Source organism: Canis lupus, chromosome 29, assembly GCF_003254725.2.
Source record: "Canis lupus dingo isolate Sandy chromosome 29, ASM325472v2, whole genome shotgun sequence".
In the NCBI taxonomy this organism is placed as follows: domain Eukaryota; kingdom Metazoa; phylum Chordata; class Mammalia; order Carnivora; family Canidae; genus Canis; species Canis lupus.
In genome coordinates, this window is record NC_064271.1 from 27,972,581 (window position 1) to 27,986,999 (window position 14,419).

General features: G+C 35.9%; 1 protein-coding gene across 2 annotated transcripts in view; it reads left to right on the forward strand.

Moving 5' to 3' along the window:
* Positions 1 to 12,380, forward strand: part of ZBTB10 (zinc finger and BTB domain containing 10) — a 32,878-nt gene extending 20,498 nt beyond the window's left edge. Inside the window, exons 3-6 of one of the 2 annotated variants that reach the window (XM_025433529.3) lie at positions 3,908 to 4,006; positions 6,679 to 6,750; positions 7,056 to 7,228; positions 7,491 to 12,380. In XM_025433529.3, coding sequence (XP_025289314.3) covers positions 3,908 to 4,006; positions 6,679 to 6,750; positions 7,056 to 7,228; positions 7,491 to 7,796 — 650 coding nt within the window. In that variant the 3' untranslated portion in view covers positions 7,797 to 12,380. Of the gene's footprint in view, positions 1 to 3,907; positions 4,007 to 6,678; positions 6,856 to 7,055; positions 7,229 to 7,490 lie in introns of both variants that reach the window. The other variant, XM_025433528.3, reaches the window with a different exon arrangement.
* Positions 12,381 to 14,419: the final 2,039 nt, after the last annotated feature.

The window sequence follows — 14,419 nt, forward strand, 5'->3', positions numbered from 1 at the left end:
AGAGATTTGATATCTGTAGCATAGTTATGATTTTGTTTTCCAGAAGAAACCTTGTACACAGGAAAAATATATTTGTCATCTATTAAGCTTTCAGGTTGAGGTATTCTGTGCTTGGTGTAGGATTAAAGATCACAAATTCTAATACTTAAAGAGGTAGGGTAGAAGACAGGAAATGTCTATTTTAAGAACCAGCTGAGGAAGCCTCAACAAATCACTATAGAATGTTACATAAATAGAAACACCCTGCCTGTATTTACAAACCCACTTGGCAGAATTTTAAGAAGTGCCCTCTGAGCAGACTGTACACTCCAGAATAATGACATTTTAAAAAAAGCTGGAAACCTAGTACAGTTGTTTGAATGATTTAAATTCTTTATTGAAATATATTCAGCTTTTCATAGGAAAAAAAAGCCACTAAATTTCAATTAACTATTTTCAGTTTAAGGGTATGTTTTTATGTTTACTATATACCAGAAAACAAGTTATTCTTCTTTAACCATTAACTAAAACTGAACTAGTAATAGAGGTTGCAGAGGGCAGAGTATTCAAACCAACATTTAACAACCCTTGTTTGAAAAGTGTTTTGTCATACATTGGGATGAATGCTGGGAAAATAAAACCTAACCAGTATCCCTCCCACCTCTCAGGAAACAGGTAAAGGAGTTTATTTACTGTTCCTCTTCTTCACGTGAAATATTTGTTCATTTTACTGACTTTCAGCACATTTATTCTAGGCAATAACCTCGTCTATTAATATTACACCTTACAGAGAAAATAAATGCTGGCAGATGAATGACATTAATTAAGTACCTGTCTTCTAACTTCTCCCTATATGTTGATTGTCTTTGCTATCTTTCCTAAGTACTTAAACATTTGCTTCTGGATTCCAGACTCATTATCGTTGAATTTCTTTAGTATTTTTAACTTCTCCTTTTCTTAGTGACTTCTTCATTTCAGCGTTTAAATGTTTTACTTTCACCTTAAAAAAAAAAAGCTCTTTCTCACTCTTCCCTTTTGCAACCAAATTTCTCAAATTGTATTATTTATCATAATTCATCATTTCTGCTCACAACACAGGCCACTCTTTACTTTTTCTCCTTGCCCCACTGATCTACCAGAGTCAGTTGCACTGACCTCATCATTGGCCTCCTGGGTGCTCAGCATTTATTGAGTGAAAGTAATGCATGTTTCAATCCTTACCTTAAATTTTTGGCAGCATTGTTGGAGTGGAATTTTCCTTGAAATACTTTTTTCCTAAATTCTGCATCATTTTACAGTTTATTAAATGCTAAGATTCCTCAATTTATTGGTCACAGTTTTTTCTTCATGGTCACCATCTGTTTACTTACATGACCTTATTTACCAAGCATCCTGAAAACTCATTTTTATCACCAGCTTAAGCGTTGTATGTATATAGCCTTTGGTATTGATTTCTCCACTTCAGAGCTTAAGTGAAAAAAAAAAAAAAGGTTAAAATTTTGAGACCTTGTTACATACCAAGCAAGGAGCTAAGCACTTTTCATTTATTATCTCATTTGGTTCTTGGATAATAATAATAAATTAAAAGCAGCATAGCTCTTTTCCTGATAATTTCCCTGCCTTTACAATAAAACAGTTCTCAGTCTTTATTTAGTAGGCATCAGAATCACCTAGAGAGTGTTTTAAAATGCAGATTTCTGCGCCCCACCTCCAAAGTATCTGATCCAGTAGGTTGGGATGGGACCTGAAACTATTTCTATTTCTAGCTAGTTGCCAGATAATGCTGATGCTGCTGATTTAGGAGCTATACTTTGAGAACCACTATGTTAGAGAAGCAAAATAACGTGCTTCACGACTCACACACCTGGGATGTGACAGCTGAGACCAGGTCTCAGGCAGTATCTAGAGCTTATCCAAACTACCTCTTAAGGTCTGTCAGACTAAATATATTAACTACCTAAAATTGGTCCTCTTTCAGAGTTCCCTGACTGCCATTGGTATAAGATGGAAACTTCACTCCTGCCTTCAAACACTGCCTCTCCCATTTTCAGTCTTACCAAGCACTTACTAGTTCTGCTTCAAACAACCTACTTTTCCTCCCATTTGCCACTACAATCAACCAAGTCCAGGCCACCATCAGTTCTCAGCTGAATTTCTATAAGAGCTTTCTAACTAGTCTCCCTATATCTCCTTTTCCTCCTTTAATTCATTCATATGATACCAGGAATAGTTTGTTTTTGTTTTTTTTTTTTTAATTTTTTTTTTTTTTAATTTATGATAGTCACACACAGAGAGAGAGAGAGAGAGAGAGAGGCAGAGACATAGGCAGAGGGAGAAGCAGGCTCCATGCACCAGGAGCCCAACGTGGGATTCGATCCTGGGTCTCCAGGATCGCGCCCTGGGCCAAAGGCAGGCGCCAAACCACTGCGCCACCCAGGGATCCCAGGAATAGTTTTTTTAATGCCATTTTAAAAATCATTTTACTGGGATCCCTGGGTGGCGCAGCGGTTTGGCGCCTGCCTTTGGCCCAGGGCGCGATCCTGGAGACCCGGGATCGAATCCCACATTGGGCTCCCGGTGCATGGAGCCTGCTTCTCCCTCTGCCTGTGTCTCTGCCTCTCTCTCTCTCTGTGACTATCATAAATAAATAAAAATAAAAAAAAATCATTTTACTACTTTTAAGAGTAAAGGCCAAAATCCTCACCATAATCTGTAGCACTCTATGACCTGTCTATGCCTGCTTGAGGATCTCCTTCTACTGTGCCATTATTATGTAATCCAACTGGTCTCTTAGAACATAAGTGCTAGATCTATTAAGTGATTTGGGGTTTTAAAACTATGCACTAGAACCATTACTGAGTGTCATTCTATTTCATTTGCCCACCAATTTTTTGAATTCAATACCTGCTTATGTAAACAGAATTTTTAAAAATTTTAATCTTGGTGTTGGGAAGCCAGAGTGGTGGGGGTGGTAATATCAAACATGAGTCTTAAGTAACAGGGAGATGACAGATTGTCCATAAAAAGTGGCATTTTAAAAATGTTCTTCACATACATTTGAGAGAGTTGATAGTACCAATGGGATGATGCTAGATTCACTAGTAGAAACCCAAATATTTGGACCTTGTATTCTAAACTAAGGAATTTGAGGGCAAGCCTAAAAGCTCTGGTGAACTGTTGAAGATTTAGGATTTGTGTTTCAGAAGTACGAGCATTATGTTTTGAAGCAAGGATACCAAGAAACTATTTTAGTAATTCACTAATCCAAGGGAACAATGATGGGTACCTCTGAATTAAGGCAGTGATAATGAAATAGAAGGGATGAACAGATTTAAAAGAAATTAACAGATGGAACCAAAAGCATTCATCTCATTAGTATGTATTTTGTTTTAAGCTGCCTCTCTGCATCCTTTCCATATTTTAAGATTAAGGAATTAATCTTCTCTGAAATCTTCCTTTACTATTCTAGCTTTAATTGGTCTTTTTCACTTCTGAATCAATACAGAAACAGTAACATTTTATACATGTGCTTAGTAACAGTAGCAGCTGTCATTGGGTGCCAAACACTGTAATTTGTAACACTTGACTTGGATTATCTGACTTGATTTTTTTAATCAAATCTGAACTATTTGGAAGCATATGAGGAAATTGAGGCACATGCTCACATAGCCAGTAACCTAATTCACCTTGCCTCTTAAAGCTTATTCCTATTCAGTACACTATTCTCTCGAGTGTGTGCTTGTTCTTGTGGCTGAAAACCATGTCTGATTTTGTGCCTTAATCGCGTTAAGCACGTAGTAGGTATTATAACTTGCAGATAGATAATTTTCTATTTAGTTGCATAAGAAACTACCAAGCAGGGAGTGGTTGATGATGGTTATAGTGTGGTTGGTTGTAAGTAACAGATTATTGTACATCTCCTTTTCAGATCTGGATGGTGCTCTACTCTCAGGGCCAGATTGTGATAGGAATGTGAATACAAATTTGTTGGCAGAAGCCGGCTCCAGTCAGGATGGAGGTGATGCTGGTATGTACAGTAGGATTTACAAAAGTACAGTAAGAGTACGTTTGAGAGGATTTGAAGATTGGGAAGTGATTGTGTACATGTTTAAGGACCTATTGCAGTTTCTCTCCCTTAAGGGAGAGTATTATATGAAAATACTTTGGATCCATGGTAGCTATGTTTATGATAAGACTTTGGAAACCTGGTAAATACAAATGGATGGGTGTTTCTTACTGTTTGGGAGAGCCATTTGTTTAGAGCATTTCAAATTCTTAAGTACCAAAAGTAATTAAGTTAATAGGGCTGGTGGCTTCCTGCTAGTATATACATAGGATGAAAATGGTAATTATCCAGTTGGCTGATTAACGTATTTTAATTGGCTTTGATGTAAAATAACAATATGGTAATCTAAAGAAAACGTTAATTCTATAGTAGTGATGTTTCTGTCAGTTGTACTTCGGGAGAAGTATCCTTCACATAGAGGCAGAGAATCCATAAATATTCCAGAGAACAAAGTAAGTATAAAGAAGGGGAAAAACTTTCTTTAGAGAAAAATGCCAAGCTAATAAATACATAATGACAGAAATGAAAAATACCCCACAGGAAATAATTCAAGATCATCCATGGAGGGACACCTGCGTGGCTCAGAGCATCTGCCTTCAGCTCAGGGAGTGATCCCGGAGTTCCGGGGTCGAGTCCCACATTGGGCTTCCTGCAGGGAGCCTGCTTCTCTGCCTATCTCTCTGTCTCTCTCATGAATAAATAAAAAATCTTTTAAAAAATCATCCATGGATATTAAGCCACTGTTGATCGGCTATCCCACAATGCAAAAGGCTGTTATAATAGTATATTCACATGGTTTCCCTATCATCCCAGATAACTTCAGTTAAACAAAGAGGAAAAGATTTCTTTATAATGAAAGCAGCAGAGATACCATGCCTCTACATGTAATGCACTAGCCAGCACAAAACATCACCTACATAGTTTACTTGCCAAAATGCATGGTCAATCTTGATGACTGACCAGAGTTCTAAAATGACTAAAGGGGCATTTGAGGGACACCCAGGTGGCTCCACGGTTGAGCGTCTTTTGGCTTAGGCCGTGATCCTGGAGTCCCAGGATCGAGTTCCCCATCAGGCTTCCTGCAAGGAGCCTGCTTCTCTCTCTGTCCCCCCCTTCTCTCTCTCTCACTCATGAATACATAAAATCTTTAAAAAGGGAGAGGGGGACATTTGAAGAACAGTTTGGAATTTGTGTAGTATGGGTTAAATAATAGTTTGACAATTTTAAATTTCGTGGATATGATAAAGTACTATGGTTATGTAGGAGAAGGTTCTAGAAAATAACTGCTATATTGAGAGGTAAAGTGATGAGTAAATAATACATAAAAAGTGTGTGTTCACAGAGAAAGTACATGTGTCAAAATTAACATTAGTCAAAGGCACACAAAAGGAATATGGATGTTCATTGATTCAACTTCTCATAGCATTGGAATTCCTTAAATTAATGGGCAGGGGGTGGCTAGAAGTACTCAGGCTTTCAGAAGCTTCTGAATATAATATGTATGCACTGACCAAAATTAAGCCCTAATTCTGAAGAAAAGAAATTGCCTTAAGGTGGTTTCTCCCAACTGTTGAAAAGAATTTACAAAAATTTTTGAAATGAGCAGTTACCAGAGGGGTTGAATTTTGAAGACTTTATCGTTGTACAAAAAATTGCTAATGGTATAAGTATTTTATATTTGGTTTAGAAATATGGTTGAAGAGTGGTCTTTGTGAGTTGTACAACAATAGATTATTTTTACCATAAGAATTTTTGTATCAGCTATAAAGAATGAGAACAATGAAGTAGGGGTAAAGATTTAATATTTTTATTGAAAACTCAATTACTTAAGAGCAAGAAAGCTAACAAGCAGTGGCGGGGCAGAGGGAGAAGCAGGCAGCTGAGCCGCAGGGAGCCAGATGTGGGGCTCAATCCCAGGACCCCAAGATCATGACCTGAACTGAAGGCAGATGCTTAACTGACTGAGCCACCCAGGCGCCCCATACTGATTAGTCTTAAGATTATGTGATTGTTTTGGGGGCAATGCAGAGCTCTCCTGTTCCAAAGCTGGGCTTCAGGGTGGTAGTCTCAAGTGATAGAATAATTAAAAGTAACTATTAAGAGAGAGTTCTGTTTTGAATATATTTGAAATACAGTATAAAAAAAGTTTTGGGACACCTGAGTGGCTCAGTTTAAGTGTCTGCCTTTGGCTCAGGTCGCGAGATCCCGGGATCCTGGGATAGAAATCCACATCGGGCTTTTCTGCTCAGCGGGCAGCCTGCTTCTCCCTTTTCCTCTGCTTATGCTGTCCTCTCTCAAAATAAATAAAATCTTAAAAAAAAAGTTTCATGTGGCCTCCATGCACTATTAAATATTGACATTTATCTTACCAAATTTTTCTCTCCTCTGGTAGCATTTTAAATTTTAGTTTTTCTATTTAAGATGCCTGCAATTAGAGTATTATGATTAGGATAATAAAGTATGAAGACGTTTCGGTTTTAGATTACAATGTAGAGATTTTTATCCAGCTATTTATAGTAAGCTGTTCTATCATAATATTGCATAGATATAATAAATTTTATGTCCTATATTGTTTTATTCTAATAAGAAATATCTTTATTACCATAATTACATTAAAATCACTTTTCTATTAGGTACTTCACATGATTTCAAGTATAGCTTGATGCCTGGCCCTTCAAGTGATTTCAAGTATGGACTGCTACCAGGTACTTCAAATGATTTCAAGTATGGATTGATACCAGGTGCTTCAAACGATTTCAAGTATGGATTATTGCCCGAATCTTGGCCAAAACAAGAAACTTGGGAAAATGGCAAGTATTAGTCAACTAAACATTGCAGAATTTTAAAATGATTTTTCACAATTAAAAGCTTCCATGTTCTGGGTCTTAAAAAAATTAAAATACTAGTAGTCCTACAATCCCTATTCTCAGGGACAGACAAACTTTTGATAGCAAGTTTTCTGTTTAATATATAATTGCTTTTGTGTTTGTGTGTGTTTTTATTTTCAAAGGTGAATCATCTCTAATCATGAACAAGTTAAAATGCCCTCATTGTAGCTATGTAGCCAAATACAGACGAACACTAAAAAGGCATTTGCTCATTCATACGGGAGTCAGATCATTTAGCTGTGATATTTGTGGAAAACTGTTTACTCGCAGAGAACATGTGAAAAGACATTCCCTGGTAAGTAACTTTAAATATAACTGATCTTTAAGATAAACTGAATGTTAGTGAAGTTTAAGGTATTTTAACATTGTTACCTAAAATTTAGAGAACTTGGATTATTAAATTGTTTTAAACAAAGAATATGATTTATGAACTGAGCTTCATATAGAAAAACAAGGGTATACATTCAACCATTGTTAAACAGGTGGTTTAATTTGAATTGTTCAAATGCATTATTGTCTATACTGTCCTTATATTGGATTTCTCCCCCTTCAATTAGGTGCATAAAAAGGATAAAAAATACAAATGTATGGTGTGTAAGAAGATCTTCATGTTAGCAGCCAGTGTTGGAATAAGACATGGATCTCGACGCTATGGTGTTTGTGTAGACTGTGCAGATAAATCACAACCAGGAGGGCAAGAAGGTGTAGATCAGGGACAGGACACAGATTTCCCTCGGGATGAAGAATATGAGGAGAATGAAGTAGGAGAAGCTGACGAAGAGCTGGTTGATGATGGAGAAGATCAGAATGATCCATCTCGATGGGATGAATCAGGAGATGTTTGTATGTCTCTAGATGATTAACTGACCTATACTCCTCAAGGATGCTGCATTTGGACATAATATGAATCGACAATTTGAATTGTTGAACTTGAAGGCTTGCAAAATATGGTACATGCTGGATGGTAGTTATGTTGCTGTGAAAACTGTAGGGTCAAAAAGCCTTATAGCAAAAAAAAATTTTTTTTATATTTGCACAGGACTGTACAGCAAACAACCTTGTGGTTGGATTACATGGAGTCCCCACATCTTCAGTCAGTTATCAAAGTAAAAATATTTTTTATTTATAGGATATACAATAACTATTTGGGTCCTACGAATATATAGTACCTATCCTTAAAGAGCTTACATTCATGTGCCACTTTAACATGAATGAAGAAAATCCATTTATAAGACTACAGTGACAGCTGACCCAATTACTCTGTCCATCAAACCACTCAGGCTAGTTTGTACTAGTAGAGTTTTGTTTCTATTTTTATTTTTATTAATTTTATTTTTTTTAATACAGATTTTCAGTGAGGGGCCTTTTCAACCCCATTGGTTCTACTTTTCTGTATTTTTCCATTTTAATTTGCTTCATAACTTAAACCAAGTCTCCTCTAGTCTTAGGTATTATTTCTCAATTTTGTGCTGATGGGCATGTTTATAAGAACTGGAGAGGTAATTTATTGGAATGAACTAACTGACTTCCTCCATTCCCCCTTTCCTTTTTGACATGAATTTTACTACTTCACAAATGAAGAAATGATGTTACAAAGTTAACGTGGCGAAGTTGACAAATACCACTAAAATGATTATGATTTAGAAGTAACTTTCTCCTGCTGCTCTAATCTGAAATGGTTATTATATGACGTCTTCTGACATGGTATTCGGTTTTGAGTATCTGCTACTTTGGCACTATTCTTGTTTGCCTCTTTTTATTTTTGCCAGTGTACTATACCTCAGTCCTATTTGAAAAGAGAAATCTAATCAAAAGAAAAGTCATAGAAACAATAAGTAAAATGATTTGTTTCGTAATTTGACCTCCATGTCCAGTTTGGTTAGCTTGTTATGCAATATAAGTGAAATATCAGGTTTTTACTCCTGTGCCCTTTTTACCATTAAAAATAACACAAAAAGTGAATTCTCTTTTGTTTGATACTTACCGGGATATTGAGTGTTTTGAAATTATGATAGATAATTATTTTTTCAATTCCTCAAAGTTACTACATCTTCATATATAGTCTTTCTGGTAGTCACTATGATTCAACAGTCTGCAAAAAATCTTACAAAATAAAATAGGCTTTACGATTGTTCTGTTGGCTAAAATCCTTCAGGGTACAAGGGGTGATACAAAATTGAAGTTCTATTTATTTAGTCTCCTGACAGATGAATTAGCTGGTTGTTGAACTCACAGCAACATTTCACAATTAAAATTAACATGCATGACATTTATCAGGAACATTGTATATTATATAAGATTGAGGGATATCATATTTTCAGCTTTCTTTTAAAAAGAAATTGAGTATATTTTCCTATTTTATATCAGGTCACTAAATTGTGCTATTTGTGTGGAAAAATTGCAAAGTACACTTTGACAGACATAATCCTTTTGGTGCTCCATCTGATCAAAGTTGAAGGTTGATTTTTTTTTTAAGAGACAAGTTTTCTCGTCTCCAATTTCGGTAGTATAATGGTTTAATGTTAGACATTGTTTCTGCTTGGATAAATCAAAGATATAAAGTACAGTTACAATGGTTAGATACATCTTTTGTCATCTAAACTTTATTGTAGTTTCTACATAACTGTAAAACTGACATGAATAGTTTGGTTTGATTTTTGTTTAAGACTGAAGAGTACATCTTATTCTCAGTGTTCTAGACAAATGAGTATAATGTAATTCTGGTGGGGTCCAAAGTAGACGTTAGTTGGGCAAAGATACTATGAATGAAAAAGTATTTTAAACGTAAAATGTTCTGCTTTGTGAATATGTAAGTATAGTATAAAGATTTCTTTCGTCCCATTTATCCCCCTCCTTTAAAATAAACCATAGTTTACAATTGGTAGATCTGTCTATATATAAATATATATTAAAGAGAAAAGATATATATCTGAAAATCACCTAAATCTGCTTTATTAGACTACAGTTCACTTATTGCATAGAAACTGGACTTGGCTTTACATTCTTAATGTACTTTTACTTTTCCTCAAGATATGAACTTAACTCTCTTTAAACTGAATTTTCTTTTACTACTTAAATCATTTATGTATATCTGGTAAATTATGACCAAATTTTTGTTAGATTGCATACAGTAAATTGAAATACACACTTGGTACACTACGGGATTGTTGTGCTTTTGTTTTGGTTTTAGTTGGAAATAAGGTTTGATGTAGATGGCTTGTTACTGTTAATTTAAAATATTCTATAATTGTCCATTACCTTTTATGTTGTGTTGTGACAGATTTGGCTATATTTTTAGTCAACTGAAATATGATACTTTAAAAGTTTGTTTTTAGAAAGGTAATCCAAAGGAATAATGTTTATACTCTGAATATATTAGCCTCAGCCTATATAAAAATTTCTTCTTTAAAGTAAGCATTTTACCAGAAACAGAATTGACAGATTTTTCTACTTGCTGACTGCCTAACTTATTTTGTTTCATGATCTCAAGGGACTGCCTTTTCCCTTCTAGGTCTTTTTTTAAAAATAGTTTTAGTACTAAGGTATACTACTGGATGTTTCTATTTTTTTTTTTTAAGTATATTCTTTTTCTGACTTACAGTACAATTTCAGGAAGTTGATAGATAGTAAGAACTTATGATTGGTCTCAGAGGTGACAATGATATACTCATAATTTTGTCTGTGGAGCCTTGGCAGAATTATGTGTCACACATTTGCTGAATTTTTCTCTTGTAACTTATATTTTAAATGAAACCTATTTTAGAGCTTGTAATTTTAATGAAGAAGAATATAAACTTTTTCTATTCACTCTAGTAACAGACCCTCTCATCCAAACTAAGATCATGTATTCTTAGGCTTCTCAGAGACAGTTACTTCCATATGGTCCCCGCTTTGTCATTATTATCGGCCCTCATTTTTCATATTCACTAGATATTTTGCTTATTTTAGCACCCTAGCAATTAAGAGCTTAAAAAAATGTAGGAAAGGGAAACTGAACACTAATGAATAGCCTTGAAATTTGGTGGGGGGAGGAAACACTAGGTGGGTTTGGCAGAGCCATCCTGATGGAGAAGAGTAAGATGAAGGAGTTAATTCACGTAAAGCGCTTCAAACACTGTCTGGTACATAATAGAGGCCTAATACATCCTAGTTTAATAGTGGATGCAAACCTAGAGGAAAGGGGGAGAAAACAAAATGAAAGGATCAGGGTTGGGAAATCTATATTCATACAATAAAGTGTAAAATGCCTGAAGATGACTGGAGTAGTATAACATGGGGAAAAGTGTGATGGAAGAGGAGTTTGAAAATATCCTAAATTTCAAAACTTTGGTAAACTTTATATTTTTAGGATTTTTGTCAACTTAAAAGTTTATTTTTCTGAATAATATTCCAAAAGCTACTTTTTCCCCCAGTGCCTACATGTGCCATTTGCGCTTTACATTTTATCTAATTCCCAATAAGGTAGGTGCTACTGTCTCCATTTTACGGAAGAGAAAGGCTCCAAGAGATTTGCATAATGTAACTTGCCCAATATAACACAGCTACTAAGTGGTAGAGCTGGGTTTTGACCAAATTTGATTTTGAATGAAGCCCATGCTCTTTTTAGGGGGCTCTATTAGCTGCCTCATTGAACAAATTTTATAGAATTTCAGTGCTTTAAAGGAGTTTGTGTATGGAGACCTATTTTCCCTGTAAACCATCTTTGTTAGGAATTTGAGCGCCTCATCTTTCGTTCCCTAAATATCCTTATCACTCTTTTCCTCTGAGTACAGCAGTTTTGTCACCTGACTATAAATAAGATACCTGACCTCAGTGTATCACATGCTATTAACTGGCCGTGGCGTTTTTATTTTTGAAAGGATGGTTTTAAAGTGAAGAACTAGAAGTGAACCCCAGTTTTTGTGCCGTTCAGTCACCCAGATCCTTAAACTTAACTATGATACATAATATATGTGCTTAGAACTAACAGGTGTTTTTTTGTAGTCACTTTAGGATTTAAAGTGGAAAGTTTTTTTCCTGCTGTATCCCTGCTTTCAAGTGAAGTCGAACAGTTTTAGATAGTTTAAAATGTGTTAGGGATAAGCACACTTTACAAGTTGTTTTTTAGCCCTGGATTTTATGGCATTGGGTACTTAATTTGGAGTACACTGGCTATTGAGAACAAGATTTTGGGTTTAGGGGAGAGGGATGGTTGAGGCCATCATGAAATGGGAGAATCAGCATTTTAAACACTGTAAACATAAAAGAACGCTTTCTTCTGCCTGCTGTTTGTAAAAGCTCTTTGGGAAGATCTTTTACGAAGACCAATTTTTTTAAATGTAATTTACCTACCTAGTATAAGTGTCCTAAGACATGTATGTAAACTTCCAAACCTGTTTTGTCTGTGTATTTAGAAAATACACAAGAATCTTTATCAAACCTAAAAATATAAACTTGTGAGCACTAAACTTGCTTCTGGCTTTGTGAATTTTGTTGACTCTGACATTTAATTCAGATTTCTTTGCATTGAAAGTGTACTGATTTAGACTAATTGGGGTAGGGGGGAACACCTTTGTAAACTTTGATTGTGTATAATTCAGATATCTTTGTAATTAAGGTTTACGAGTTTGAATTCTAGAATATGAGGGCTTTTGGCCTTTTATGTTTTCTTTATTTTAATGAAGACATAAATGACTCAAAACTACCTCCTAGTGATGCTTGGAGAGCTGCTTTAATAGATAGCAGTGATTTGTGATGAGTATTTCATCTGTCTTTTCATCTTTATTTTCTACAGGTTTTAGTAAACAAAATATTTCCCCTCTACATGTGTGCAAAATTCTGGAAGTGGTTTGAAAAGCAAAGGTAGGGCCACCTGGGTGGCTCAGCGGTTGAACATCTGTCTTGGGCTCAGGGCGTGATTCTGGGGACCTGGGATCGAGTCCCGCATCGGGCTCCCCAACAGGGAGCCTGCTTCTCCCTCTGCCTGTGTCTCTCATGAATGAATAAATGTATGTTTAAAAAAGGTAAGCTACTTCATCCCATATTTACTGCATATTAGCAGGCTAATGAATTATAAGTATGTTTCAAGTCTTTGAAACTTTAATAATATAGAATACATTTTTCTGGGTTTTTTTCTTTCAGTAATTTGTGGTGGTGGCAGTAATAGAACAAAGGAAATCATAGAAATGACTAGACACTTTACTAAAGAAGTGAGTCGTGTTTGGAGAAGGCTGCCCATGTAACACATAAGGCACAGGGTCTTTATTTTTTATTTTTTAAGGATTTGATCTATTTATTCATGAGAGGACACACATAGAGAGGCAGAGACACAGGCAGAGGGAGAAGCAGGCTCCATGCAGGGAGCCCAACACAGGACTCGATCCCGGGTCCCCAGGATCAGGCCCTCGACCAAAGGCAGGCGCTAAACCGCTAAGCCACCTGGGCTGCCCGGCACAGGGTCTTAAAATTGTAAAATCTGTCACTTGGCAGAATAATTAGATATGGGACGCCCGGGTGGCACAGTGTTTTGAGTGTCCACCTTCGGCTCAGGTCCTGATCCCAGGGGCGTGGGATCAACTCCCACATTGGGCTCCCCGGGGGGAGCCTGCTTCTCCCTCTGCCAGTATCTCTGTCTCTGTGTGTCTCATGAATAAAGTCTTTAAAAAATTAGATATATTCTCTATGGCTTTGAGAGGTAAGGATTTGGATCACTTGGCTCAAGATTAAAAAAGCAGCTTTTAATAATTATCAAAAGATGAAATGTGATTGCTTGGGAAAGAAACCTAGTGCCCTATTGTTGAAGTATTCTATAGAAAGTGAAAGATTACCTGACAAGCATTTTGGCTAAGATAATACAGACCAAACATTTCTACCTAAACGTGTTTTTTTGGCTTTATTTGTGTGTGTGTGTGTGTGTGTGTGCGTGTGCGTGTGCAGGTTTTTGGACCATTGTAGTTAACTGGGTTTTTGTTTTGCTTAGCAATAACATTGACAAAATCATGCATAAATTTGACACCAGAAAAGGACACTGGAAATTTAGAAATGATGTTTAGCTTTATGGACCAATTTTTGGAAGGTGGTGTAGGAAGTTACATGACTGGATCCATGGTTAGATGAGAAAATTAAAGGTCCTTCAGACCTTAGTCTTTGTCATAATTTTTTCTGAATTTTGAGCTAAAGAAGGAAATTAAAAAATGAACAGGAAATATATTCATTAAATTGAATTTTAAAAAATAGGCTGTATGACTGCACCGTGCCTCCTTTATATGCTATTGATACCATACTTGTGACTGCCAGCTAGATACTTTTTTCCAACACAGCCAAAGTTTGGCAATAAGAAATTACTATCATCCAAGAATATGTTATGTTTTATAATATTAGTGAAAGATAATCTTAGCCCACTGTCTCAATAGTGAGTAAGAAAACAAAATGTTGCAAGATACTTGCAGGATGTTTCTGGTAGAAAAATTTTGAAAGAGCAATAAGGAATTGATTCCCCAGAGAGGTT